This window comes from Colletotrichum paranaense (genome assembly GCF_030867605.1).
Source record: "Colletotrichum paranaense strain IMI 384185 chromosome Unknown Scaffold_6.1, whole genome shotgun sequence".
NCBI classification, from domain to species: domain Eukaryota; kingdom Fungi; phylum Ascomycota; class Sordariomycetes; order Glomerellales; family Glomerellaceae; genus Colletotrichum; species Colletotrichum paranaense.
The window spans coordinates 1-27214 of record NW_026848964.1 but is presented as its reverse complement, the minus strand read 5'-3'; the positions used below and the strand labels follow the sequence as shown (position 1 = coordinate 27214).

Genomic DNA, 27214 nt, shown 5'->3' with positions numbered 1-27214 from the left:
ATGGTCAGTAGACATATCTAAACTGGGGAATCTCCTTGTCCGTTTTATCAAGTAGGTTCAGAGACACATCATTTCCAACGCCTGCGTCAAGCTCCCCTCCAATGCTGTCGCGTCGCTTATTTTCCCACACTAGATAGTAACGAAGGACGAAGCACATCAGGACTCCAAGACTATAACATATCAACATGGCTAAGAAACCAGAGCTGTAAGACGGTGCTTCCCACTCGAAGAATAGTTGCGGACCGATGATGTTACCAGCACAGTAGGCGATGAAAATCTGTTGAACTCAAATCAGTCTCAGACCCACTGACAATGGGAATGTTATACGTACCATCGCATTCACTGTAGTCTTTTTGGTGAATCCGCCAAAGTTTCCAGAAGACATGGACAGGATCATGGGGAAATTGGCACTGTACGCGATCGTCAGGCAGTACCCCATAAACCGTGCCCACTTGAGTTCTGATTGTATCTGGCGAACCATGGCAGCACCAGCGATAGAGATGGCAAGGTTTAGTGCCATCCAATAGGTGCGACTATTGCGGAAGTAGGTGCTTCCTCCAGTGGCCATCAAGACAAATATGAGCTGAAAGACCGACCCCAGCATCTGCACAAGGAGGGTGTTGAGAGTGCTGAAGCCCATTCCTTTGATAACGATGGATCCGAACCCATGGACGCCACCATTGGCAATCTGGGCACTGATCTGAATGCCGAAGAGTAGCCAAGCTTTGATGTCGGTCAAGGCCTCCACGCACTGATACAACTTGAACATGTCACTTTTGATTCTCGTCATGTTTTCCTCGACACGCTCAATGGCCTTGATACGATCAGCTTCGCTGAGAAATCGAGCCTTCATCGGCGTGTCAGGTAAGAGGAAAAAAATTGCAAATGACCAGGCTGTAGTGATTCCGCCAAAGATAAGAAAGACGGCCTGTACTCGCAGGAATCAGCAACTTATTCGCTGGCGGATTGTAGATGAAGTAGATACCTTCCATGGAGCTATACTATCAACGTGACCGATAGCATAGGCAACAACTCCCCCGAAGATGCCGGCAACAGTGTTGCCAAGGAACCAGGCGCCATGTCGTAGAGGCTGCTCTGAGCGTTTGTACCACATGGAGATAACGATACTGAGGCCTGGCGCGATGGCGGCTTCGGAAACACCCAGCATGATTCTGTTTGCCAGTAAACCACCAGCGTTGGAGCAAAGCGCAGTGAACATAAGAATAATTCCCCAAGCAAGACTTTGCAGGTCAGTCGTGCATCTTAGCTTCGTCGGCTAGGGAAAAGTGCTCACACCGAGACCGCAATCATCTTGCCGACAGGAAGTCTGACCATCATGACTCCTGCAGGGTACGAAGCAATAAGGTAACCAAAGTAGTAGATACTACTTGCCCAAGAGTACTCGGACCCATTTAGATGCAAGTCATCCCGTAAGCCCATGATAGCCGTGTAGCTAAGAGCAGATTTGTCAAGAAATTGGAAAAGGTACGACATGGCCATTACTGGTAAAAGACTGTGGCTTGGAATTAGGATATATCTCGGCGTAGGAGAGGTTGATTGAGGACTCCGTAATTACCATAAATCGATCCTTCGGAGAATCCTCTTGTCTTCGCCGTAAGCCAGACCTCGGATCGAGGTGGTGCCTTCGCCAATATCTTTCAATGTCTCATCGGCTGGGCCTAGGCCTAGATGAGGCTTGCCACCTTTCTCTGACATATTGAAGGTAAGGATGAATGAATCGCGAGCGGTAAAGGAGAATACGCAATTCTGCAGGAGGTTAACGATGAGAGCCCCCGTGAACTTTAGTGAGAAAGCAAGTTCGATAAGCGAACAAGGTCATGCTATTTATGCGTCGCCTTCTGGAAGCTCGTCGTTCCAATCAGTTCAAGCTTAGACGCAATTGGCGCAGCCCTGTTCACTCAGATGGCAGTGCGGCCTCGGTCAAAGCCTCATGAAAGTGCCGGAATTGGCCACTTGCGATGATATTGTGGGGTTGATAGTAAAGTCATCGCGGAACCAACAGCTGTCTGGCCGGAAGTCGTGTTCCAATACGATGCCTCTGACTAGTGGCTGATCAACTTGTCACTGATAGCCGACGCAGCTCTGGGGGCATGGACATTAGCCGATCCACATATCCGCCGTGCCGGCCCATGTCATGTTCCAACGATGCGGGGAAACATGCCGGACTCTAGTTTTGAAGGGACATGGCTATCGCGGCCGTCGACGCTACTCAAGCCTGCTTGGGGGAACCGGACAAACACCGAACTCATACTGGTGGCTCAGATAACAAAGAGGCCCACTTCGCCGGATTGGAAACGCTCACGAACGTCTACCCGTCTCGCAAGATTGTTCTGCATCTCTATGATGTCCTTGAGAAAGACATGGGCCCTGTCGAGGTTCTTACTGAACCGACTCATAGCCTGAAAGCGGCTGATAACCCATTCGCGGTGCAGTAAGTCGTCTGTCTCCAGAGCAACCATGAAGAGTGGCCACGCAATGCGTGTCATGGCCTCATCGCCTTCATGCTTGAAGGCCTGGAAAGCCAGATTCATGATTTCTCGCAAAGCGTTTCGTTGACGAGCTGAGAGCATTGGCGTGGCATCAAATCGCGTCAAACGAAGAAATTCAAGAACGACGGCATGATAGTGAGGTACAATGCCGCGAATGTTGGCTACTAGCCGATGTGAGTTATTCGTGCTGATGGAAAGCTCTGCTGCGACCTCCAGTAGTTCGGTGAATTTCCAACCCACTTGTTGAATGGTCATATCGACAGCCATGACGCGGTGTTGCTGCGAGGCATCATCTTCATGTATGAGATTAGCGAGCTGGGCAATCATAAAGCGCAATTGGCCGCATGCTCCCAAAAGAGCATAAACATTCCTATTCTCCACGTCGTCGAGAAGCTCCGCTTGGGGGTATGAATCAGCCCACATACTCCGGTAAAGTGGATTGGAGAAACGGTGTAACCTCTCGAAGGCGTCGAGCGGTTGAAACGGGCTGGATGTTCCACTGCTAACTTGGCCATCGAGGGCACCCATGATTTTGTGGAGGGCGCAGTTGAGTTGTCCGCCAAGGCCGTATGAAGCGGCAGCGGCATCATGTAGCGCGATCCAAACAAGCATTCTTGCCGAGTACAGAGATAGGCGGGAACCACTCGCGTCTTGTCCTCGCCTCGTGAGGGCTAAGCTTTTCCGATTCGCCTCCGGTGAGGGCGCCGGTAATTGGAGCAGTAAATCCTTGAAGCGGTGTTGTAATATCAAACTCGCACCGACGAGATGATTGGACAAGCCCTGGCACTTTCCATCTCCATACTTTTGTTCATAGAGAAGCATGAGATACAATCCTGTACAGACTGCATCAAGATCCAGCTGACCATTGTCCTCACCTCCGATGGTGTCGGCCATCATTCGGAGAGCGGAAGAGTAATGCTGAATGGGCGTTTTTGGGCCACGCGCCTCTTCGGCATTTTTGTTGCGCCGGAATTCCAGCTCCCGCCCCCCAAGAGCAAGTACCACATGCATGACCATAGCATCGGTCTGGGCAATGTCGAACATGATGGAGTACAGCGAGTAATCCGGATTCTTGGTGTGGTTCTGTTTGGCGAATGATGTGCGAAAGTACCGGATTGCCTCGTGATCAGCCGACGAAAGATCAAGTGAGCAAGCCCCCATCCCCGGAGCCGACGGATTAAACAAAGATAGAGCCTTGGACTGATCGAGCTGAGACATTGTCTGCACCCATGTCGGCAAGCTGAGTGACGTGCCAACTCCTCCAGCCGACGAGGAAGACGATGACGAGTCGGGGTGAGACGAAAAGAGCCGATCTTTGCGTACCTTGCCCCTCTTCGTAAGCTTGACGCGAGGTGCATAGTCGCAAAGAAGCCGCAGACGTGTGCAACGATGACAATTTGGCCGCTGCTCATCACATTTGACCTTCTTTGTGCGACAAGTCCAACACCCATTTCTCGAACGTGGTCCACTCCGACCCTCACCCGTGCGCGCCGCCGTCGCCGCTGCTGCGGACGCGGTGGTACCGACAAATCCGGCGGCGTCTAGGGGGGGCCGTTCATCGGTAATAATGGGGAGACCGTCGGCTGAAACTGAGCTTGTGCTGCCGGGTGAGCTCCCGTCGGCTTCGGAGGGAGAAGCGCTCATTGGTAGTGTCTAACCAACTGATTCGAGGTCGGCTGTATCGGCGAGTAGAGACTTCCAACTGAAGCACTTGAGTGGGGATCGAGGGCTAGGGTGTTCACCGAACTCCCAAATGAACAACGTTACTGCGTAGGCGCGTCTGGGGAAAAGAGGATAATTCGAGTGGGAACTGTGGATGATATGACTGAAATGCCTCCGGCACGCCGCCGCTGGAACTCATGAATGATTGAATTAGCCGACGAGGGAATACGGAAGTGGAACGAGAATTTCATAATATCAGCAGAAGGAAGGGATGATAAGGAAAGCTGACCGACAGATTGAAAGCAAGGTACGGAGTAATGAGCTTAGCCATTAGCAATACCGTGTGGTGAGTAGCGGTTAAGTCTCATCGAATGGAAACAAACCAAAATTGCCGACCATCGGCTATCTTCCGTGCCTATCTGGAAATTGTCAAGACTGGAGGGTCTCCTGGTCGGCTGGCTAGAAGCACCGATTGCCGATGGGTGGCACCCCCGTCTCAGCTGCGGAGCGCAAGCTCTCCACACCAGTGCGCAGGAGATGTCTTGACGGGAACAAATGAACGTGTTGGAGTTAGGCCTTTAAAACATGTTGATGAGCAGTCAATGATTTTGAAGAGCAGTATACTTCACATTCATCGAGGAGGCTCCTCCATCTCGAATTATATCTCGCCAATCTTTGGCATTTCTTGAAACCGTTTCGCTGCGAGTAAGGGATTCACGCTTCGAATCCTATCACCATGTCTATTATTGAAACCCCGGTCGCCGCTAATGCTGCTGGGGAGCAACAGAGCGCCAACCCGGGTCCCAAACGAGTGCAAGGGGCTTTTGACTTCGAACAGGCCCGCAAGATCATCAACGCACACCTCGATGACCTGGACTCTTCTCTTCACAACGACGTCAACAAACAGCTGCACGCAAATCCGGAAACTGCATACAAGGAATTCTTTGCCCACGACACCCTCACAGCTTACTTGGAAAAGCAAGGGTTCTCCGTCAAAAAGCATACCTATGGCCTCGAAACGAGCTTCGAGGCCGAAATAGGCTGTGGCGGCCGTCAAGTCGTTGTTTGCGCTGAATACGATGCTCTACCAGATATCGGCCATGCCTGCGGACACAACCTGATTGCAACGTCCTCAATTGCTGCATTCTTGGGGGCTGCTCGCACACTCGTCGACTTGAGGATCCCTGGGCGCCTACGCATTCTCGGAACCCCAGCCGAAGAAGGTGGAGGCGGTAAAGCGAAACTCATTGATGCCGGTGCTTTCAACCCCCCCGAGGATATCGCAGCGGCCATCATGGCGCATCCAACTGCAGCTCATCAGGGCGGCAGTGGAGATGGTTCCTCAGGGCTGGCAGGCTTTAAGCTCATTGCAAGCCATAAGTTCCGCGTTGAATTCCGTGGGAAGCCCGCTCATGCAGCAGGCGAGCCATGGAAAGGGTTGAACGCGTTGGATGCGGCTGTAGCAGCCTACAACAATGTGGCTCTCCTCAGGCAGCAAATTCAGTCAGACGAAAGAGTTCATGGTGTAATCGAAGTCGGCGGCACCGTTCCCAACGTCATCACGGATTATACCCGCATGAACTGGAATGTCCGCAGCCCAACAATTGAGCGCGCCGATGCACTGTTAAACAGGGTTAAGGCATGCTTGGAAGCAGGCGCAGCCGCGACGGGCTGCGAGATCAACTACATTGTGTAAATGTTATGAGCGCTGCAATTCTTATGACTCTACTGATGCGGTGTTTACAGGGCGCCGACGTACATGAACCTACGAGCTAATAACACCCTATGCAAGACATATGTGGAAGATATGGCCGCGATCGGTCAGACAATACAGCTTCATCAGGCAAAACCATTCAACGCCTCGACGGATATGGGAAACGTGTCCTATCACGTGCCTAGCTTCCACGGCGCCTTCGTCATCCCGACCTCGCCAGATGTGGCAGGCCACAATCCCAAATTCGCGGCCGCTGCTGCAACTGACGAAGCTCACAAAGCGGCTCTCATGTGCGCCAAGGGTATGGCAATGCTTGCCGTAAGAGTGCTTGTCGACGATGGCATTGCATCACAAGCAAGGGCGGACTTTGGAAGCCCGGATGAAGAGTGAAAAAAGGCTTAAGAGGAAGCCATATTGAACACTTGGAACGAGGGGTGCCATAATCTGAGGTATCCTAAGAAGGAGCTTCCATTCAGAACCGTAATAAAAGAAAATGGTTTGCAAGATTCTATCAATAAAATGGGCCATTAATCAGGGTAAATGCCCATCGTAGCCAGCGTTAATGAGCCTTTGGTTTGCCTCCCAGACCTCGGAAGGAATCCTTTGCTCAACTTGAAAGCCCTTTGCTGGGTACTCTCGGATTCTCACCAAGTCCCCGACCATGATCTCAATAACTAAGTCACGAGGGTTTTCCTCATTCGGATATTGGGCGAATCCCAGTTCAGGGCTTGTCACAGTGAACACTGTTTTGGGGTCCGGCCATTGTTTGCTGAAGGTTGCATATGTTCTCCTTTCCATATATGGCTTCTGAACAAGCACGAAGCTCGTGGCTTCGAGCTCTAGTTCTTTCAAAAGGGCATGGGTGAACCGAACATTTTCGCCAGTGTTGCTCGAGTTTGGCTCCACGATGATCTTGTCGGCCGGAACCCCTAACTCCCTGGCAATACATGCAAATATCTCGGCTTCTGGTTTCGCAAAACGATTTGCCGTAAGTTTCCCTGATCCGCCAGAGTAGATGAGATATTCTCCATAACCAGCGAGGAAAAGCTGTGCTGCGCGTGTAGCTACTCGTGTGTCGAGACTACAAAGGCAGAAGATGGCCTTAGCAGGACTGACAGCCATATGCATTCGATGATATTCATAGACGATCTCCGCATCTACATTGATCTGAGATGATTTCGAAGGCATGTTGAGGTAGGAGGTGTTTATAGTGGTGCCGGAGGGCTCTTGCAGAAGCTTGCCGTGATGAAAAGAAGAGAATGAGAAAGGGAAGGTAGAAGAGTAAAGAAATGAGTTGGCCTTAGTCAGCGCATGGTGTAATCTACTTACCTGGGGACTTTAGGCCGGACGTGGCTAAGGGGGGTTGTATCTGCAGTAAACTATGTGGCGTCGCATCGATGACATGCAGGGGACGAGGCATTCATGTGGCTTGCTGATCATGCCAATACATGTAATTATTTTGTACCGTCCCTGTCAACACCTAACAGATGAACTCGACGCAGCAAGACTTTCCTATCAGCGAGATCATCAGACAAAGAGTCAGGACACGATGCAAGAATGAGATGAAATACTCATATCATTGAATTATTGACAAGATTACCTCAAGGGCTGATTACCAAGTAAACTATAGTACGCTACTTAATCTCAATAGTGTTCTGCAGAACCAGGTTTCTGCTCGATGATCCAGACCACACGTTATAAGTTCCTCGGCGTAAACGCCACTGCTGAGCTTCGACATCCCAGATGCTAAGATCACGTCTGGTGAGTTCAAAGGCGACCGACTGCGTCTGCCCACTTGAAAGAAAGACGCGGGAGAAGCCGCGAAGCTGTCGAATAGGCGTGTCGTCACCCGGAACTCCGATGTACAGCTGTGCAACCTCTGCTCCATCCACGTCACCGGTATTAGTGAGAGACACCTTTGCAACTGCAACGGTTTCCCACAGTGATGGATGGCCACCCTGCACGATCGACACATTGGGATCGGGGTACTCTGATGTATCCGCGTCAGCCGTGAGCTCAACGGACAAGTCAGCAAAGCTGAAAGTGGTGTATGAGAGGCCAAAGCCAAACTCATAGCGGGGAGTGATATTGTGTGCATCGAAGTAACGGTAATCGATGTACAGGCCTTCGGTGAAGTTACTGTCAGGGAAGAAGTCATCCGAGGCACTGGAGTTCAGATGGCTGCCATAGTCCGACTCCTGCCGAGCAATAGTGAAAGGCAGCTTTCCAGATGGATTAATGTCGCCCCATAGTACGTCCACAAGGCTGTGGCCGCTCTCCTGGCCAGGAAGCCCGGCAAAAAGGACAGCAGTGACGTTAGGGTGTTCGATCCACGCATCAACAGTGCGAATGCCTGGGATTCATTAGCATCCAAAAGGGTCCTGCAGTAGATATGTCTCGCTTTATTCCTCTTACCGGCCGAGTGAATCACGACTACAGTATTTGAACAGTTTGCGGCTACGTTCTGCACAAGGTTGTCGCTGAATTCATCCGTGAGGCTCAGGCGATCAAAGCTCTCAGAGGCATACGCGTTGATAAAAACAAGGCAGGCTTCAGAGTTGACGTAGGGTGGAGAGGGGTTTTCAGAGTAGAAGTTCCATCGTAGGATGCCTCGATTCTTGGAAATTCGCTCTTGGATCGCCTGGAATGGTGAGACCACATATGGGGGAGTACTGCCGCCAGAGCCACCACCGGTGATCAGTGTCCCATTGAATGTTTCCCAGCCGAAGTTGACTTCGTAACCGCCGCCATAGCGACTTGGGTTCTCCCAAGGGATCGCCTTGACCGTTGCGTCGTAACCATAGATAGACAGGAACTTGGGATTCTTGAGCGGAAGCGTATGATTGGTGTTCTTTACCAAGACTGTGCCGGCTGCTCCGATTTGACGGATCAAAGAAGCGTGATCATCCTGAACATCGACTGGGTAAGCCTTTTGCAGATTCGAGTGCACTGCTGGAGCAGGGAAGGCATGCTCTTGATGAAGGAAGTGATAACCAGCGAGGATCCTCGTGGCCATGTCGGATAGTCGATCTTCGGTTACAGAACCATTGTTGACAGCCTCGATCAGCTTGTCCCCCCAGAACCCCTCGTCCGGCATCACCAAGTCCAACCCGGCGTTGGCTGAGGCAACACCGCCCATTTGGCCTTCCCAATCGCTAACAACAAAACCTTCGAAGCCGAGCTCGGTCTTCAATATGCCGTTCAAGAGTTTAGAGTTCTGGCAGCCGTAAGAGTGATTGGATCTCTGGTACGAGCACATGACCGAGGCAGCACCCTCCTTGAGAGAATTCATGAAGGGCCAAACGTAGAGTTCGTGTAGTGCTCTGTCGTCTACGTTTGAACTGATCGCCTCTCCCAGGTCGGATACCCGACGCCGATACTCTTGCTCATTCAAGAGCCAATGTTTGGCAGTGGCGATAACGCCGGCATTCTGGATGCCGCGCGTAATTGCGCCCATGCCAACGCCTGCAAGGTAAGGGTCACTTGACAGTCCCTCCCAGTTGCGCCCACCACGAGCAACCCTCCCGAGAGGGCCAGCAGCCGGCCCTAAAGCGACGTTGATACCTTTTCCGTAGTACTCGTCGCCCAGTGCCTTGCCATACTTGTATAACAGGGCTTTGTCAAAGGTAGCAGCAACGTGGATTCCGGCCGGGAATGCGGAAACGAATTCCTGACCGCGGACTCCGTCTGGTGCATCAGCAAAGCACAGTGCCGGGATTCCGAGTCTCGGAACTTCGCCGGAATTCCCTACGCATGTCCCTGTCCACCCTCGAGTGATATTCGCCTTCTCTTCGACCGTGAGTTGGGAGACCAATGCTCTGGCATGGCGATAGGCAGCGGCCCAACCAGAATTGCTTGAGCCATTACCAATGGCTGCTTCATGTTAGACAAGTCTGAATTTAGCTAATGGTTACGAAGACCTACGAGATGGGTACACTGGCGGACTTCTTCCGTAGTATGGCACCTCAGATGGCGCGGTGCTATTTGACTTCGCCGCGGCCGAAGAGCTGACAAGCGCAACAACAAGCAAGAACCCTGCGATCTTCATGTTCTCAATGGATGCGATGCGACCTTGCCACGTTGAGATCTCGAAGGGCAATCACAAAAGGCACCGGTGAAATGCCACGAGAAATTGACGACGCAGTAGTTTGGAGGAACTTTAATATGTCGACTGCAAATCAAACAAAGACCGAGACAAGATGATGGTCGTCAATCGCTGATTACCGACCAGGAGTATTGCATTGAAAACGTCATCGCCGGTGAAGCAGAGCCCGAGATGGGCAACGGTCAATCGGTCCTATTCATGGGCACCTGCAGAGAGTGGATTAATGACTCGACTTTACCCGGTAACTAATAGCGGTCATCATCAGCCAACTTTGTGTGTGTGATCGTGCTGGTGTAGGTAACAATAAGTTAACCAGCACGGTGGTGAGCCAATGGTCAAGCCGGAAGACCACCGGCGGGGTGACCGGGGCTGCTCCGGTCTACCCCGCGCTCTCCGCATCGGCGACTGCCCGCTACTACACAAACCAAGCTTAAAGCCAGGGTTTGGGGTCTTACCGGTGGATAAGTGGACATGTTTCTCCGGGGATTTGCCAGCTTTTGCGTCTGGTGACATTGGACCCAGCCATACGATAATCCAAGCCGAAATGGCGCAACTTTTCCCACCTTGACATTCTGTGGAGTCCTGGAAAGTGGCACATGTCCTCCACCATGCCATTGGGGATTACTTTGAGTAATATTATGATCGTACCAGATAGCTACTAACCAAACAAGGGCGAAGCTACAAGCAGCAGCAGCAGCAGCAGCTCAAGCGTGACAGTGTACATAGACAGAATTCGTGACGCGCCTTCGGGATTTGGCCCTTGGTGGGATTGCCGCAAAGCCACCGCTAGCGCTTGAGGGTCACATTTCGGCTTACTACGCAGCATTGGGCCCCGACCGCGGATGGCCCTTGTCTTTGCGGCTTCTGATTCGGATTGTTGTCTGCGATATCGGCATATGCCAACCTATTGTTGGCAGCTTTCGTTTAAGATCGTCGGCAATACTGCACTGTTGAATCTTGAGATTGACTCCTAAAGCTTATAGTTTTCTCGAAGCCAAAAGAGGATGGACTGGAGGTAATTGGTGATGCCGCTTAGGTCCGGGTATAGCAGGGGTCAATAAGACGGCTAACCCCAAAGTACATAAGGAAGTAATTAAGCAAATCTTTTTGTTCTCTTATTCTTTTTTTATTAAATAAAACGGCCTAGCCACCCAGCTTCAAGCTATTACGAATGCCAAGGCTGCCATCTGATCTTCGTCTCAATATTTCCCTATCATTAGACAGACGAATCATCCTAGACGAGCTTGGACCGTTGTAACCAATCGTGTTTTTAGCCGGAGCATGGAAGCTTGTTTGAGGCTTGCTTCGCATTGGAATGGCTTCATCCCTGCTGGAACATTTGTTCTTCTGAACATGCGAAAGCCCATAATTTAAGACGTCTTGAAGTCTTGAATGCCCAATATCAAGGTCATAAAACTCCTGCCACCCTCCATTTCATTGCGACTAGCGACTTCAGTTTATTTAGTCATCTCGTCGCCGAGGCATCAAGCTGGCCATATAGGAAGTCTTAGGCATCAAGACCACGAGTCACTCATGAGTGCTATTACCGCTAGTAAATAACGAGGCGATGCATGTTGTTGTAATGTTGAAATGAATTCATAAACACGGAGAATGGTAAGAGATGTAGGGATGCAGGCTGCAGCCGGAAAGTCTGTGTTGCAGGCCAGCCGGGAGTGAAACGGCTTCCGGTTCCGTGCGAGTATCAGACATCAGCTCGAATGATACCTTTAGGCGCAAGAGCGTCCGAACCCTGAGTTTTCACTCAAAGAACTTTCAGGTATAAGAGACACGTCCCTGGCATCTAAACTCAAATGTTGTCGCCTTTAGCTCCCGATCTCATTTGCTTAAGCGTGGTGTCCACATATCCCAACTAATTCGAGATGCGCTGCCCTTTACTTGTTATAATATGCGTCGTGGGCGCGATGGCGGCTCCAAATACTCCACGACAAGAGCCAGGGCCGACCGTACCACTACGTATAATGGCGCTGGGCGCCTCCGTAACCTTCGGTACCGGGTCTTCAACTGGAAACAGCTATCGGAAAGACCTGCAGGACTTACTTGTCTCTAAAGGCATGAATGCTACGTACGTGGGCACAAGAGCCAATGGAAACTTCCCCGACAATGCTGTCGAGGCAACGGGTGGCTTCAAAATTGACCAGATAGCCGCTTCTGCCGACAAGGCTGTACCTACGCTCAAACCAAACCTCGTGTTAGTTGACGCTGGCACCAACAATTGCAACAAAGGTGGAGAGGTACCAGATGCAGGAGCGAATGTCACAGCCATGATCAACAAAATCTATCAACAGAGTCCAGGAGCTACTGTGATTCTTACATCAATTCTTGCCAACAAAGTTCCCGAACAAGATGCATGTCGCGTCAAAATCAACGAACAGTACGCAGCCTTGGCAACACAGTTTCAGCAATCCGGCGCCAAGTTCGCGATGGTTGATATGCGCAGCGCAGACGCTCCGACCCTCGACGATCTTGCCGACACGAGGCATCCTAATGACGGAGGATATGTCAAAATGGCAAATGTCTGGCTCAAAGGAATCCAAGATGTTATGTCTAAAGGGTTTATCACTTTACCGGCTTAAACTTGGAATCAGGGACGGGGAATAACTTTATTAGATAATTAAATCTGATACAATCATCAATCATTCATGGTAATTACGAAAAGAAGCTTTCACTTGTTTTGTACACAGGTGATGAAGATAGTTCGAGAGGACATTCATCACATTTACGAACGAAAGCAAGTACTGGGATGATACCAGTCAGGATCTTCCAGCTTTTCGGGGAACGTAAATGGCCTACGACTCTTTGAATATCACTGATTACCTACTCGAAAGACTTTGCCTTCTTGTGCGGCGATGTTCAAGAGTTAGCGATGAAAGTAGCTGTTGAAGAGCAAGGGAAACCTAGAGTTTAGTCTTTACAACTCGGTCCACATACGCGAACCTCTTCTTAGTAGGGCCTGCCTCTTCCTCTCGAGCGAATTAGTGATAGAGACACATGAAATCAGCTAGAATATGGCCCTGCGCTACTTTACATATTTCCAAGTGCCATCAAGAGGAGCATTGTGGTTGTTTTTCTTAAAAACTAAAGCAAGACTTGGTGTCCTGGGCTAGGAACTATCACAGAGGGAGGACTAAATGAGAAGAATGAGATGATGAAAAGGGTGTCACGATCGAAAGAAGAGGGTATGATTATTTCGCTGCAAGCCCCCCAGAATTTGCGACGTAAACTTGGCAGGCTATCTAGGACAGTGTTGATGATTACTTCTCCTTGCCCAAATTCTTAAGCCAAGCTGAACAGACAAAGGCACCATATTAATTTGGACTCTCAATGTGACCCTGACCTTTATTCAAAGCCCAGGTCTCTTCTACCTGCAGAAGGTAGGTATATCCAAGGCGGCCTAATTTGACTGTCCTCTCTAACCGGATATAGACGGCGACAGAGGCGCGCAAGCGACGCGTTTGGCATAATTGCCGTAGATTGCATTGGCACCGGCAACGTGTTGAACACGACAATATCATCTGGCACACGGCATGATTAACCCCTTTTCCTCTCCTGAGGTGGTAGATCACACGGAATTGGCAGTGGCATCAAGAGCTGGTGTCTTACGGCGCAAGTTTAGTACTCAATAGTGCAGAGATGCTTGGACACTAGCAGCCGGCACGGCGTTTCAGAGGGACGCCATACGCCATAACCCGTTGTTAGTGCATCCTCCCAATTTTCATCCACTGTTTATGTACAGAAAAAAGCCCTCTTCACTTGGGGAGTGGGCACGTTGTGCCCTTTCTCCTCCATCTGCGTTTACTTTTCAGGTCCACGTTTGGCAACGTTCTCCATTCCACGTGGAATGGTTCGGCGAACATGAGGCAGATGAAGCATTACCTTCTTGTGCTCTTGCTATCGCCATACTTCTCGTCCGTACGGGGTGCGGAAACCACCCTCACCAGCCTTGTATCACAGATTCCATCATGCGCGGTGAGTACACATAACTTGGTCTCAATTCGTATTTGTAGCTCAAATGTCGGGGCACGATAGAGTTGCGGGACTTCAAAACTGACATGCTATTCGTCTTTGCAGCTTCCTTGCCTTCTTACTGGTCTCCAACATGGGGGCTGTAAGCTGGACTCTGTCTCTACTATCGCCAATTGTCTGTGTATAGACATCGAACTCCAGGCAGACCTGTCGTCATGTGTTCGTCTGAAATGTTCTTTCGAGGACCAAAAGCGTAAGACCATGCGCGACGCCACCCTTGAATGGAATCGATGATGATTTATGTCTTAATAGGTGCTGCTCAAGTTGAGACAGACCTCTGTGCGACTTTCCCGAAGCCGTCAAGAAGAGAAGAAGCAAGAGCAGTGGCAATATCATTATCTATCATTGCCTTCACTGTTGTCGGACTTCGATGCATTTCACGATACCTGGTTGACCACCGACTTTGGTGGGATGATTGGATGATCATTGCAGCAACGGTATGCAATATAAAGAATGAAGATTGAGCGACGTATGGGAATCGCATACTAACAAACCAATACCAGGTCCTTCTCGCCGCAATAACAGGCATCCAAATTGCGGGAACCGGCCTAGGGTTTGGCTTGCACTACTGGCATGTCGAACCTTGGGCAAGCACAAGACTCATTCAGATGTTCTATATTGGCGAACAACTTTATATCTTGGCCCAGATTATGGCTAAGATCTCACTTCTGCTTTTCTTCTCGCGCATCTTCTTCTCTTCTCGATGGTTCTATCTTACAACCCAACTCTTTATTCTGTTCTTGATTCTGCACGCGGCGATATTCCTCTTTCTTGTCATTTTCGAATGCACGCCAGTCACCTCAACCTGGAATCTCGACGATCCATCTAGAAAATGCATGAATATTGTAGCAATTGGCTACTCTGGTGCAGTCTTCAGCGTCATTGAGGACATTGCTATCCTTATTCTTCCCATTCCAGAGCTTCTTCGACTTCAGCTCAGTACCAAGAAGAAACTCTGGCTCAGTCTCATATTTGGGCTAGGGTCATTGTAAGTAGCCAGCTCCTTTACGGAAAGAACTCGCTGACCATTTCGACGGTACTTCAGTGGATGTGTCACTAGTATGGTCAGATTGAAATTTCTGGTTCATCTTTCGTTCACATCTGATGTTACCTGGGACAATGTGGACGTCATCAATTGGTCTTTAGTTGAAGTCTCGTGTGCCATTCTGTGTGCAAGCCTTCCTGCACTTCGGCCACTACTACGATTTTTGGTTAGCAGAAAGCCAAAGAAAACAACGGATGCAACACCCTCCGAGGAATACCAACCGACTTATAGAAGAGATAAGTTCAGCAAGATCTCAGATGACCCATCAACGGAATTGTCACTGTCTCCAGTTGATACAGGGCTGGACGACATAGCGAGGGAGTTCGAAATGTGGAATAGAGGAAGTTCCTCCAAAGGCAGTACACAATCTGTGACGACCGATAGGTCTGGGAGTCCTACTTCTCAGACCGGGGCATAGGCAAGCAGGTTAATATTCATTCGTTTAATTTTAAAAAGACTCCTATATCCCTTAAAGTGAACAAGAATGTGGCCATCTTACGATAGATTAACATGCCAGGTGAAATGCTAACCCTAAGAAGCAGGTGGCCTGGTCCAGTTCGTTTCATCGAGACTTCGCGCAAGCTACGTAAGCATGATCTATCACCTGGCTTTAGGTTTTCTTCCATATAGTGCATAACTATACGGTGATCCAGTCAGCAGTGTGATATGTTCCTATTGGGTAAGGTAATGTAGGTGACTTGCCAAGGCCAGTATGCATGAATGCGTCGGTCCTTAAATTCTTTTCGCAGCTCGATCAAAAAGACCTCCACTTCTTGTTTACTCCAGCCAAGGCCGTGTGTCAAAGGTGTCATAGTCCAACCCTCAATCCCGGACATACAATTTTCGTGGGCAAATTGCCCTAGTAGTTTATAGTGTTGCCCTTTGGCCCACGTATTTGCTGGCCACATCACCTTCTTGATTGAGACGTCGACGAAACCTATTTCTTGCATCACGTTGACGAGATCCGGGATGTCTTGAAAGGATCGGTTAAGTACCGTAGCCGCCTTCTCAAGGAGGGCAAAACACCGCACAACCGCAGCGTCGGGTTTCAGACTACCGTCATCGGATTGAGGCTTGAGATCCATCTCCTGGAGCTCGAGGTAGCCACCGGGCGTGAGATTACTTTGGTTTTGGACAGAGTCTGTAAAAGGGGTTCTGAGGCGAACAGGTAAACTAAGATACGAACTCGAAAGCATTTCGAAGGAGTCGTCTCCAATCAGATATGCTAGACGTCATCATTCGACTGTGAATGTAGTCAAATGGCAAGGAGAACGTCCACGGTTCTTCGATGTCATCCACCTCAAATGTTACGTTGGGCGGCACTCTTGACTAGTTTAGGGAATCATAGGTCATAGTGTTTGAATGTAGAGTTTTACTCGGCCAAAGGGGGAGACAAGTCAATGCCAATGACCTAGTATCATCATCAGTGGATGGATTCATTGACTTGAAGTGATGTACACTACCTCTGCTTCGGGCTTGAGCTCACCGAACTCAATTGCCCAAATCCCGGTTCCAGTACCAATATCGAGAACACGCTTGGCGGAGTAGTCATCTTGGTTCGGCGGTGAGAGGCCAATTTTTTCATCGACAGAAAGGAGGAATTGGTGATGTTGAAGGTCTGCAGGATTCATGAGCGACATTGGGCTCCAGGAAGCTGGAGCTCATGAAGCTGACCTACACAGTCTGTCACTTTCCCTCTCATCATTGGGATAGGAGTATTCTTTACAGACCAGAGATGCTTCATATCAGTAGACAAGGTAATTTGCGGCGTGAAAAGAACATCAGAAGGAACTTACTTCCATCTTTATATCGATGATATGTGCGCCCATTCTCCACACGAAAATTGAAAATTGAGTCTGCAAGGCTAGTCGATGAGGATGCTATGGTCTACGAACATCAATGTATTTTTAGTAAGACATCCCCGAGACGCAAAAAGCTTAGACTAACGCTGGTGACATCTGATGTTGCGTCTTCATCGTGCTGGAGAAATCATAGCTCACCAACTCCAAAGTCCACATGACCGGTTCCTTGATACTTACCTGTTCATCAACAATGATTGGCGACTCATTGGGAAACTGCGAGCTCATTGCGGTGGGCGCTACATGTGCTGCTGACATGCTGGGCCGTTTGCCGATGTCCAGATACAGGCTGAGGTCAAAGCGTTGTGCTTTTTTCTCGTTAGAGAGGACGAATTTCCGAGGAAAAGGATGCTGTATCGGTCTACTTACTAGGCGCGGTAAGGAGTCTTTTATGACTCTCGACTGTTCGACGGCCTACCCCTCTTTCATAAGATTGTTCATGCATGTTGGTCGGCATGGTCACATTTGCCAAGTACCTACGTTTCGCTGTGCCGCTGTCAGCAACATAGGGGTTGGCCAATCAGATAAACGAGAAAGGATAGAAAAGAGGAAGGTGAGAAAGACTAAACACGACATAGATAGATTTAGTATGTTCACTAAGGTTAACTCGGTAACACGGAGGCGGGACTGAGTGGACATGCTCTGGAAGACTTAGTATTCTCTTACTATGACGGTAGTTATTCCAAGAACTTATTATGTCTATGCAATGAAGTTTTCGCAATCTTACTTCGTGCTTTATGTTATGTAAGGGTACCTCCGTAGGTACTCAAGGATTGTACAGTCGTACTAGACCGCATCAAGTTGCAAGTTAGCTGTCTCGTGGCCAAGGAGATACAGGACTGCTTAAAGTCATCCCCCTTTCTAACCCTGCACGCGTATCCCACAAAGACCTTAGACAGAGTAAGCAAGATTCTGCATCGTACGCACGTCGCTACAGAGATATGCCTCAGGGGCTGGAAGATGGAAAGATCGAAGCCCCTACTGCATTCTTGCTTCAAGTCTATAATCTTTGAGTCCAGATGGTTAAGTTCTAGGATAATAACGGGAGCAACTTTGACACATGAAGCCTTGTTCTTCGAAAGGTGCCTGGAAATCTTCCCGTAGAATCGATTTCTTGAATCGACAAAAAAAGATCTTAATCCTAGATTGCTGCCAATCTTGCGTCTAAGCTCTCTATGTCCAAGTTAAATAGCCACCGCGTCGGACCTAGCAGTGTCGGTTCCATATCAGCTGACGCGGTCGATATCTGTCTGGAAGTACGCGGTCAATTTTTGTCTGTCGCCAAGATTGCCATGTCTCAAGGCTGAGTGGCCAATTTTCCCTTGTCGAATCTACAGCGATAAGCCTCGACAGAGAATAAGCATCTTCCAAGGCCTGATTGACACCTTGCTCGGAAGATGCTGGCATAGCGTGAGCGGCATCCCCGATGATGATGACATTTCCGGACAATGACGACCAAGTAGGCAAGTTTGGCATTTCGTCAAACGACCAACTCAGAAGTCGATTTGGAACGCTGCATAACTGATTCAGGATCTGTCTTGCCGTGTTGTGCCATTGATCGTAGTCATTGTGGAGCAGTGCAGCTAATGACTCTGGTTTGGCAGCAAACGTTTGCCAACCTTCGCGGCCTTGCTCTGGGTATGGAAACTGGGTGCCGACCATGAGCGTCGTACCGTCAGCAACTTCGGGGACCATGAACAGACTGCCTGGTTTTGGAGGGACAGGCGCTATGGGCCGCACTATCGTGGAGACCATTGTCCGTGACGGAATTCACAACGTAGTGATTCTCGCCAGAACAGTGAGTAGTCTTTCCGTCCCCTGCATCTGTATCTGTATTTCGAGGATATTTATGCTGTCTACCGCAGGCCAACCCCGAGAAAGAAGCTGAAATTGGAGCCCGTATCACCTCCGTCGACTACTCGGATATCAACCAGCTCCGTAGTACACTAGAGACTTTTTCAATCAGCACCGTTATCTCAACGCTCACTTCGTCTCTTGGCATAGAGTCTGAGCTTAATCTCATTCAAGCCGCAAGCAAGTCGGTCGTGACGAGGCGATATATCGCAAATGTGTGGGGGATTACTTATACTCCAGAGTACGGATACTTAACCCAAGATGAAACCTCGCTGACTTGTTCTGTTCAGGGAGTCGAAGGTATTCCTAGCTGCAGAAGGCAAAGTACTTACCATGCAAGCTCTCGAGGGTTCCACGCTCGAATGGACCTGCTTCCTCAATGGATTTCTCTCCGACTACTTCGTTATGCCTCGCGGAAAGTCGCATATGACGCCTCTAGTGGTTTTGGTCGACATGATGCACAACAAGGCTACCGTTCCAGGCTCTGGGTCAGTTCCTGTTGTTTTGGCGTACAGCTTCGACATTGCAAAGTTTGTCGTCAAAGCTCTGGGTCTGGATCACTGGGAGAAGGAGATGTATGTCATTGGGGATAGGTTGACTCTGACCGAGGTCGTGGCTTTGGCAGAAAAGACCAAGGGAGCCAAGTTCAGCGTTACGCACGACTCGATGGGGAATTTGCAAGCCGGGGAAGTCTGTGAACTTCCGGCACACAAGGCTTACTACCCTCATTTCCCTAAAGACCAACTACAAGGGCTTCTGGCTTTCTTTGGCATTATATGGGAATCGGGCAAGTGTAATCTCAAGCCTGATAACCCACTCAACCAGAGGTTTCCCGAGATAGAGACAGCTACTGTTGGGTCTTTATTCCAGTCAGCTTGGGGACAAGATTAAACGCCTTAGTTAGTGGTAGTGTACTAAGAGCGGGTATTAATAAAGGCATGACAGTGTTTCAATGATAGCCTGCTAGCTTATTGCTATATAAGAAAGGAAGTTCAAGGAGTTTGTAACTATGGATGCTAAAGTTTAAAAATGAGAACAAAGAACTTTTGAATCAAAATAAAATATCTACTTTAAAGCTTTTTAATTAATACGTTTCAATTTAAGTATACCAGAGGTAATTGTTTAGTTGTAAATGTGATTGAATAAAAAAATACTACGTTTATACTTATTTACTATCGCTCTTTTTATTAATAAGACCTTAATAGCGTTTCCCTCGATATAACAAGCGCTTCATCTATAAGTTCCTAGATCATGGGCCTAAAGTTGAGGATACTAGTTAAAATACTTACTTATCTTGTCTACCGAGTTATCTTGTTCTTTTGAACTATACTGGCAGGCGCTTTGCGTTTGAAGCTATATCAAGGAAAGGCCTATAAGGAGGAGCCGGCAAATAGTGAATAGTGTGTCTAGATAAAAATGGGTCTTACCTCGTATGATGGATTATTAGGCAAAAGGTCGGCCATTTCCGGTAGCAATATTGAGGGGTGGTCTACGTCTGATGTTCTCGTGCTAACCGACCGACCTCCTTTGGATTATGTATGATTCATGACCTGTAGGTAAGATGCTGTGCGATAACATAGTATTGGATTAAGAATCTTCAATCGAATCGAGCCTGAATAGATTACGGGCGAGAAGCTCAGCGTGTTCTTACAAGGGAACGACAGTGGGGTTAAAATGCTATGCTTTAAGAGCCCTTGCGAAAAGGTCCAGATCAAAGAAGCCGCTAGTATCTTCTGGTGGCATATCCCACCTATGCTATATCGCTCCTCTCTTCAAATGAGACAGCCCAGTACATCATCTATATAATTCTACAGCGCGAGATCTCCTCTAGGAATGCGTGGCAAGGAGAACGAAGAAGGTTTTTGAACTATCGGCAAATTCATTCCTCATGTAGAGGCTCCAATATCGGGAGGAGCATAGAGCAACTTTTTGGTCCTCGTCCATCGACGCTCTTATGAATGCCCCTCTTGGGCCCCAATGTTTCCTTAGAATAGAGGAATTGAATTCCGAAACGCGCTCTTGGGTCGGAATCACGTAGTATGCCCTTGTCTGCTCATCAACCTCCGCTCAAGGTCGCTGGCCTATATGGGAATAGGACTATAACGGGAAATAGCAAAATTGCAGTCATAGTTTAGCCAATGGCATAATTAAAGCCCAAGTCCTTTGGAATAGGATTGCGTCAGCATCAACTGCGCCTGGCCTTAAACCTACGATCTCTATTATCACCATTGTCATAGGCTTTCCAGAGTCAGCTATAAGCTTTTTAATACGTAATCTGTAGTATTGTCCGTTCAATATGCCTTATAGACAGTCGTCTTCTTTGTAAGCGTTGCCAAGTAGAGGACACGCGGGCCTCTCTCTTCGGATCCGAATCTATAGGCCAAGCATCATGTTCGGGTCCCGAATAAAAGAACTATAACGTTCGAATCAGTTAAGTAGAGGGCATAAGCCGCGAGATTACCTCGCTAAGGAGTGGAAGGACCCGAGTAGCCGCCTCTCTATCGTTTGGGCACAGTCAGATCACCCGGGGCCCTTAGGTTGCGAGACTAAGGCGAGTGGGTGGGCTGGTTGGGCCGCCCATCTTCGCGGGTTATAGGATTTTGAAATCCTGATTCTATCCGCAGCAGCATGTGTCCTGCTCCCTGGTTTGGCTAGATGTACGTATGTGTCAGGTTCTCGTATTCTCAGCAAATGAGAACTTGCGCCAAGAAAAGCTATTCCGCCCAATGCGGGTTGTAAGCGCTGATACTCTCTTGATAAACCAATAGGGAACAAGCGGTTAAGTAACTAGAAACTCTACATTCGTTAAGCCCCTTATGAAACCACGTCCCTCTAATTATTCTGAATTTACGGAGTACTGAGCCACGGATGTTATCCCTGTTTCATTTTGCTCTTCCTAGTAGGCTCTTACCATCACATAGCCTGGGTATGACAGCGAGTGAGGTTGACTTATGATATAGTTTAGTAGCACTTAATGGGATAAGCACATGGGACGTCTTATAGATACGGCAGTTACACTTGGCCCGACAACGAGACCGGAGAAAGTAATCATAGGGCGCAATGGCCGATGAGTACATGGCTCGCAGTAATGAAGGTTTTGTCTTTGACTAAATTACTTAGGTACCGAAGGTAAATCTACCGCAATTTTCAAAAAGAGTGTATCGATATGCTCGGACGAGCTGAGCACATGAAGAAGGAGAGAAGTGCTACCCCGTAACAGAAATGGTCAGATTACAGGACAAGAGATGTATGAAGCGGCTGAATCCTAAGCACTAGGCCGCATCACAACCTGAACAACAGCTCGATCACTCTCCATAAGGCTTGAATACGGAATGATGGCGGGCCGCGTCCTTAAGTGACGCCTGTCGTTTACAGGACGAGCTTTTCGTCGAGCTTAAAGGTTTCAAAGCTAGGGATGTCGTCGGCCGATGCGCCGGCCTCGACAAGCGAAACAAGCTCCTCGGTGGCCTGGCCAGTCTCGACAATGGCGGTGTAGTTGTACTGGGTGCCGTCGGCGAGGTACAGGACGTTGGGCTGGGCGCAACCCTCAGTCTCCTCGCCATTGCGAGCGTCTAGGGTCGCACCGCGGATCATCTTTCTGTTATTGAAACCGTAGCCCAGCCCGCCAAAGGGCCCATTTCCTAGGCAGACATAGTCGCGGCCGGCGCTGTCCTGCTGCTCGCGGATGGAGCCGCAATTAGGACCGGCGTGGCCACGCGCCTGGATGTTCCAATTGCGCGGGATGGCCCGGAACGAGCCGCTGGCGAAATAGGTACCCGCATTGACGCTGCAGCAAGTGTTGGGGTTCCAGCCTCGGCAGATGTACCCGCCGCCGCTGGTGCTGCAACCGCCCGCAAACTCGAGGTGCAGGTCAATGGCCGAGGCGGCGGTAGCGAAGAGGCCCGAGACGAGGCTGATGGCGGCGAAGAACTTCATTTTGCTTGGTAGAGACGGAGAAACGATCTCCAGAGTGAAACTGTGCAGGTTGCTTGATGGAAGACTGGTTTCTTTGCTGGGAGGCTAAAGATATTGAGGCGAATGGGAATGGGTTCAAAAGCTTCCAGAGAGAGATAGGATCGAGCCTTTTATACATTTCAGGAAGACTTTTATCACAGAGTTCTTAACATCTCGTCACCGCGTCTCGTCTTCCCATTCAGTCTAGTCTCCCACTACTCTACTTTGTTAGATCCTCGTGTAATTCATTGTTTCCGAGGCTTCAGGGGTTGAAAGCGAGAGTAGATGTGTGTACCAGCCTTCTTTGAACGCGTAGGATGAGGCATGATGTTGCAATACCATAAGCACAATGTTGCAATACTGTAAACAATGTTACAATACCATAAGCACGATGTTGCAATGGGTTCCTTTGCCCGGGTTACTAAGGCTGATTGCGTTCATCGTCTCTTGGCAGAGAAAGACAAACGTTGAGCCATCGTGGGCGCGGCCCTTGGCGCAGGATCGTATTGCGGCGTACGTCTCGGATTCATGCACTCAAAAAATCCTCTCAGTGGAGAGAAGCCCACGCTTTCCTCAAATCATTTAGGCTAATTGAATTCAAAGTCATTATAGTCCTCTCTCTTTCCCTATGTAGCACTAGGCTCTGATATCTATTATGCATAGTCGTCTCTAATTAGGGTTGCCGAGGCTGACTGCATTCATCGGCTTTCTGCGGATGAACGATGGCAAAATCATCGTCGGCACGGTCCTTGGTGCATATCCGTCAGGAGCGATGTAACGCTATGAAGAGCCTCTGCGCCGCATGCTAATGCATCTTGTCTAGGAGTATATCCACCTGGCCGCCCGAGTGCCCTACGTATACAATAGCGCGATGTACTTGGAAGTGGAAACGAGGTCATGCATAGTATTATACGTAACATAACTTGAACGGATTTAGAACTAAAATACCACGGTTTGAGAGTTGAACCCGGTTAACCACCGCGTCATCTGGTATTAGCAAATGCATCGGACTCGACAATCGGCTACTGCTGGGGCGGGGGGCTGTGTCCCACTCAAAAGTAAGTATGTTCGTCAGGGTACCTTGATAAGAAGCCAGAGAATATTCTAACGGCGTTGCCAAGTGAATACACAACTAGAGGCCGTTACACATATCCACGAACTATGCATACTTAGCCTGGGGGGGAAGAAATATGTTTTTGCTACAGTGGCTCGATGACAAATGTACCTGAAAACTGCGTGGGAATATCCTGAATGATGAATTAATCCAATCAACAGTGAACGTCTGTTTTTCTTTCAGAACAAGTGCTGATGGCATCTTTCGCTGCTGCATAGTGACATCCACACCCTCGGGCACCGCGGGCAGCGAGTGCGGGGTTTGAGATTTCCCAGGAAAGGAGACTGGCTCAAGAGAGTGTCCCACAATGAATTCATCCTCCTCGTTGTCTGTTTGCGATTGGACATTATCTACCTTATGCTCATTTGTCCCGCTGATGCCGCCACCGGCAGGCCTGTCCGTATGAAGAACGAATTGGATGTTCCACGACTATGCTGCTTCTCCTGTAAGTGATGTCAATCTTTTGTTAAGCACTTCTGGGTCGGGATCAGAAGGCTCGCAAGAAAGACTAGGTGTTGGTGCAAAGCCATCCAAGTTATCTATCCAATCTGTAGATGGTTCGGGCAAAGTAAGAAACTCAGTGCAAGAATCCATAAATTCGTCCAAAGAACCCACAAATGGGCTTGGCGAAAGGAAAGGTGGCTATTCTCATCATTCCGAGGTTCATGTGTTATACCAGGAATCATCCAATCGGAAAGCAGGCCTGTACGGTCCGTCTCTGCTCCATTGTGCGGAACTCCCGTGCTCAAACTGGGCTTATAGCCTGGATCAGTCGCCCCAGTGCTTCCGTTGCCTCCTTTCGTTTCTGCCCTTGGAAGGCCTGACCCTGTTTTACACGTTTAGCTATCGAAGAGATCCTCCATCGTGAGCATAGGAACGACGAGAGGCGAAGCGAACTTATTAATTTTTATGACGACGCACTAGTCGCCTTTTACTTTGGTCAGCAGAAACTTTGGCGAGAAACTTGGGCGGAAAGCTTGAAGCAATCACACGAGCCGACAAGTGCCCACTACTAATCTAGATGCATGCGAGGTTTATAGAACAAGCTTGAACAACCTAGCGTTTAAGCTTAGATAAGAAATCGACAAGAGTTACTATATGCCTCTACCTGGGTCGCACATCGAGTCGAAGACCCACGGTTGCTATTTGATCATCAGGTTCAGCCCAAAAGGGCGGAAAGCTCAGAGACTTCTCCTTCAATGTTTGTAGAGCGCCAATTCGTAAAAGTATATTCCCACCCCGGAACTATCACAGAGAAGCTTTTCATCATAGTCGTTTTGTGTGGCCGACAGTTCTTCAATTTTAAATTAGCGTCTCGGAGGGTTCAAGGAGCTGTTGAGCGCTGTCACCAAATGCTTGGGTGCCTTTCTGATCTCCCTGTCTTAGATCTTGGACATGGTAGAGCAAACGATATTGGGCCGACGGCACATCGGGTGGTATCGAAGCAGACTGATCAACAAGAATGTGCGTGTGCCATGAAGTTAGTCCCAGGCGACATGAGGCCATTGGCGTTAAGCGGCTGTCCCGCAATTCATAGAAGCATCCGAAACATCCATCTCTCGAATGTGATTAGCAGCCCAGTTCCCAACTTGGATGGTTCGACCAATGTGAGGTGTGGACGTGATTGGCAGTCTGTACCTCATTATATTTGGGGTGTTCGCGTTAGGCTGATAACTCTGCATAAATGCCCAGTAATCCGTTGTACAGGCTTAATAAGCGGCTCATCTTGCTGTGCCCAAGCCTAATAATTCTCAAAAAGTTTGATTTATAATCAATCTGGTGTTTGGTCATGACATCAAACGTGATGACATTTTTCCCTCTTACCTTAGGACGTTCTGCTCCACCGGGTTTCTCGAAGTTGCCTTTGAGAAGTAAAGCGCTAAGACCTAAGCCTTTCGAGAATTCTTCTCGCAGCCTCTCTATTGAAAACGGCAATTGCACACCAGGTCATGGATTCACAAATGGGTTCTCAGGTCCAGCCAACTCATGGGCGAGGGGGCCAGCGAGCCACTGTTCGCGTGAGTTTACCCGAGGAATCAACATCATATCCTCTCTCTTAACATTACAATATAAGGCTTGTGACATGTGCCGCAAGAAGAAGATCCGTTGTGAACCTACCACTCAAGGGTGCGCTCAGTGCACCAAATACCACACAAGGTGCCACTTCACGCAGATTGCAATGAAGAGGAAGCCTCGCAGACCAGCTGGGTTAGTCTGTTACTCTACTCCATGGAGGTTGTATCTATTAAACGTTGCCCAGCTTCAAATACATCGCACAGCTTGAAGAAAGGCTCTCAGCGCTAGAGAACATGAATTTTCAAGGAGAAAAGTCTACTATGTCAGGCAAAGATTTGCGCGAAGAGACAACGAATCCCGCAGTATCACCCAAAATAGCGGCACTGATCACACTCACGAAAGAAAGTAATTCATGGACCCCGATGGATGAGTCACATGTTCCGCCACCAGAACATACGGGTAGTCCAGGAGTCGATCTCGACGTTGCATTGTGCGCACACGACCACGACCAACTCGATTTTTCAGCGGTCCGTGGTTTTGTAATTGACCCTATAGCTGGCAGCCCATGGCCTTATCTTTCCTCAGGGTCACGACCAGTCTCCCTACAAGGGCGCGGGCAGCTTCCCATAAAGGCAGTCGCCATGGAGCTGGTCAAGGAAACCTTCAACAACTATAACAGGTTTCTTCCGCTTTTCAACGAAGATGACTTCTTAAGAGAGTTCCACCTCAAGTACTCGACCTCTAACCCCGAAGATGCCAGTTGGTGGGCGTGTCTCAATGTAGTGTTGTCGATAGCTCATCGCCTCCGTGGCCTGCGCACACTAGACCCAACGCATAAGAACAATCTAGCTAATATTTATACGAAAAATGCCCTTGGCCTAATGCGCGGCGCGGCCGAAGGTCGCGCGGTAGCCAAAGCTAATTAGCCGCGGCCAAAGGGAGTAGCGGGGCCGTAGCCGAAGGTCGTAGGTACCGTAGTAGAAGGTTAAGCGCTATAGCTAAAAGTAGTAATAGGGCCGTAGCCGAAGGTTATAAGTACCGTAGTGAAAGGTTAAGCGCTATAGCTAAAAATATTAGTAAGGCCGTGGCCGAAGGTTATAAGTATTATAATAAAAGGTTAAGCGCTTAGGGTTAGGGTTAGGGTTAGGGTTAGGGTTAGGGTTAGGGTTAGGGTTAGGGTTAGGGTTAGGGTTAGGGTTAGGGTTAGGGACAAACCTCATAAGCCTCGCCGAAACAATCAAGCCGCAGACTGCAATCATGTCTCTGATTTACAGTACTTTTAGTTGAAGCTGAAGTTTCCCAATTCCTTCGGGTTGGCTATGCTTAGGATGCTGGCC

At 49.1% G+C, this 27214-nt stretch overlaps 11 protein-coding genes across 11 annotated transcripts; 5 read left to right on the top strand and 6 right to left on the bottom strand.

Moving 5' to 3' along the window:
• Positions 1–4: 4 nt before the first annotated feature.
• Positions 5–1716, bottom strand: CPAR01_07602 (uncharacterized protein; the record flags this gene model as incomplete). Its single annotated transcript, XM_060491871.1, has 5 exons — positions 5–277; positions 332–928; positions 986–1241; positions 1295–1519; positions 1577–1716. 5 exons carry the CDS (start codon positions 1714–1716, stop codon positions 5–7), a joined length of 1491 nt encoding a protein of 496 aa, XP_060348241.1.
• A 563-nt stretch (positions 1717–2279) lies between these two features.
• Positions 2280–4154, bottom strand: CPAR01_07601 (uncharacterized protein; the record flags this gene model as incomplete). The annotated part of the gene is made up of 1 exon (XM_060491870.1): positions 2280–4154. The coding sequence occupies one exon, from the start codon at positions 4152–4154 to the stop codon at positions 2280–2282; it is 1875 nt and encodes a 624-aa protein (XP_060348240.1).
• A 754-nt stretch (positions 4155–4908) lies between these two features.
• Positions 4909–6276, top strand: CPAR01_07600 (metal-dependent amidase/aminoacylase/carboxypeptidase; the record flags this gene model as incomplete). The annotated part of the gene is made up of 2 exons (XM_060491869.1): positions 4909–5864; positions 5919–6276. The coding sequence occupies 2 exons, from the start codon at positions 4909–4911 to the stop codon at positions 6274–6276; spliced, it is 1314 nt and encodes a 437-aa protein (XP_060348239.1).
• A 141-nt stretch (positions 6277–6417) lies between these two features.
• On the bottom strand, positions 6418–7074 carry CPAR01_07599 (DUF218 domain-containing protein; the record flags this gene model as incomplete). The annotated part of the gene is made up of 1 exon (XM_060491868.1): positions 6418–7074. The coding sequence occupies one exon, from the start codon at positions 7072–7074 to the stop codon at positions 6418–6420; it is 657 nt and encodes a 218-aa protein (XP_060348238.1).
• Positions 7075–7520: 446 nt separating this feature from the next.
• On the bottom strand, positions 7521–9934 carry CPAR01_07598 (glycosyl hydrolase family 3 N terminal domain-containing protein; the record flags this gene model as incomplete). Its single annotated transcript, XM_060491867.1, has 3 exons — positions 7521–8239; positions 8302–9759; positions 9811–9934. The coding sequence occupies 3 exons, from the start codon at positions 9932–9934 to the stop codon at positions 7521–7523; spliced, it is 2301 nt and encodes a 766-aa protein (XP_060348237.1).
• Positions 9935–11913: 1979 nt separating this feature from the next.
• On the top strand, positions 11914–12585 carry CPAR01_07597 (GDSL-like Lipase/Acylhydrolase; the record flags this gene model as incomplete). Its single annotated transcript, XM_060491866.1, has 1 exon — positions 11914–12585. The coding sequence occupies one exon, from the start codon at positions 11914–11916 to the stop codon at positions 12583–12585; it is 672 nt and encodes a 223-aa protein (XP_060348236.1).
• Positions 12586–14108: 1523 nt separating this feature from the next.
• On the top strand, positions 14109–15027 carry CPAR01_07596 (uncharacterized protein; the record flags this gene model as incomplete). The annotated part of the gene is made up of 4 exons (XM_060491865.1): positions 14109–14117; positions 14177–14228; positions 14288–14472; positions 14539–15027. 4 exons carry the CDS (start codon positions 14109–14111, stop codon positions 15025–15027), a joined length of 735 nt encoding a protein of 244 aa, XP_060348235.1.
• A 706-nt stretch (positions 15028–15733) lies between these two features.
• On the bottom strand, positions 15734–17197 carry CPAR01_07595 (uncharacterized protein; the record flags this gene model as incomplete). Its single annotated transcript, XM_060491864.1, has 7 exons — positions 15734–16202; positions 16267–16404; positions 16457–16491; positions 16544–16698; positions 16755–16800; positions 17028–17060; positions 17120–17197. 7 exons carry the CDS (start codon positions 17195–17197, stop codon positions 15734–15736), a joined length of 954 nt encoding a protein of 317 aa, XP_060348234.1.
• Positions 17198–18599: 1402 nt separating this feature from the next.
• On the top strand, positions 18600–19684 carry CPAR01_07594 (uncharacterized protein; the record flags this gene model as incomplete). Its single annotated transcript, XM_060491863.1, has 3 exons — positions 18600–18737; positions 18805–19034; positions 19084–19684. 3 exons carry the CDS (start codon positions 18600–18602, stop codon positions 19682–19684), a joined length of 969 nt encoding a protein of 322 aa, XP_060348233.1.
• A 2478-nt stretch (positions 19685–22162) lies between these two features.
• On the bottom strand, positions 22163–22729 carry CPAR01_07593 (uncharacterized protein; the record flags this gene model as incomplete). Its single annotated transcript, XM_060491862.1, has 1 exon — positions 22163–22729. One exon carries the CDS (start codon positions 22727–22729, stop codon positions 22163–22165), a length of 567 nt encoding a protein of 188 aa, XP_060348232.1.
• Positions 22730–26040: 3311 nt separating this feature from the next.
• Positions 26041–26803, top strand: CPAR01_07592 (uncharacterized protein; the record flags this gene model as incomplete). Its single annotated transcript, XM_060491861.1, has 2 exons — positions 26041–26069; positions 26122–26803. The coding sequence occupies 2 exons, from the start codon at positions 26041–26043 to the stop codon at positions 26801–26803; spliced, it is 711 nt and encodes a 236-aa protein (XP_060348231.1).
• Between the last annotated feature and the right edge of the window lie 411 nt (positions 26804–27214).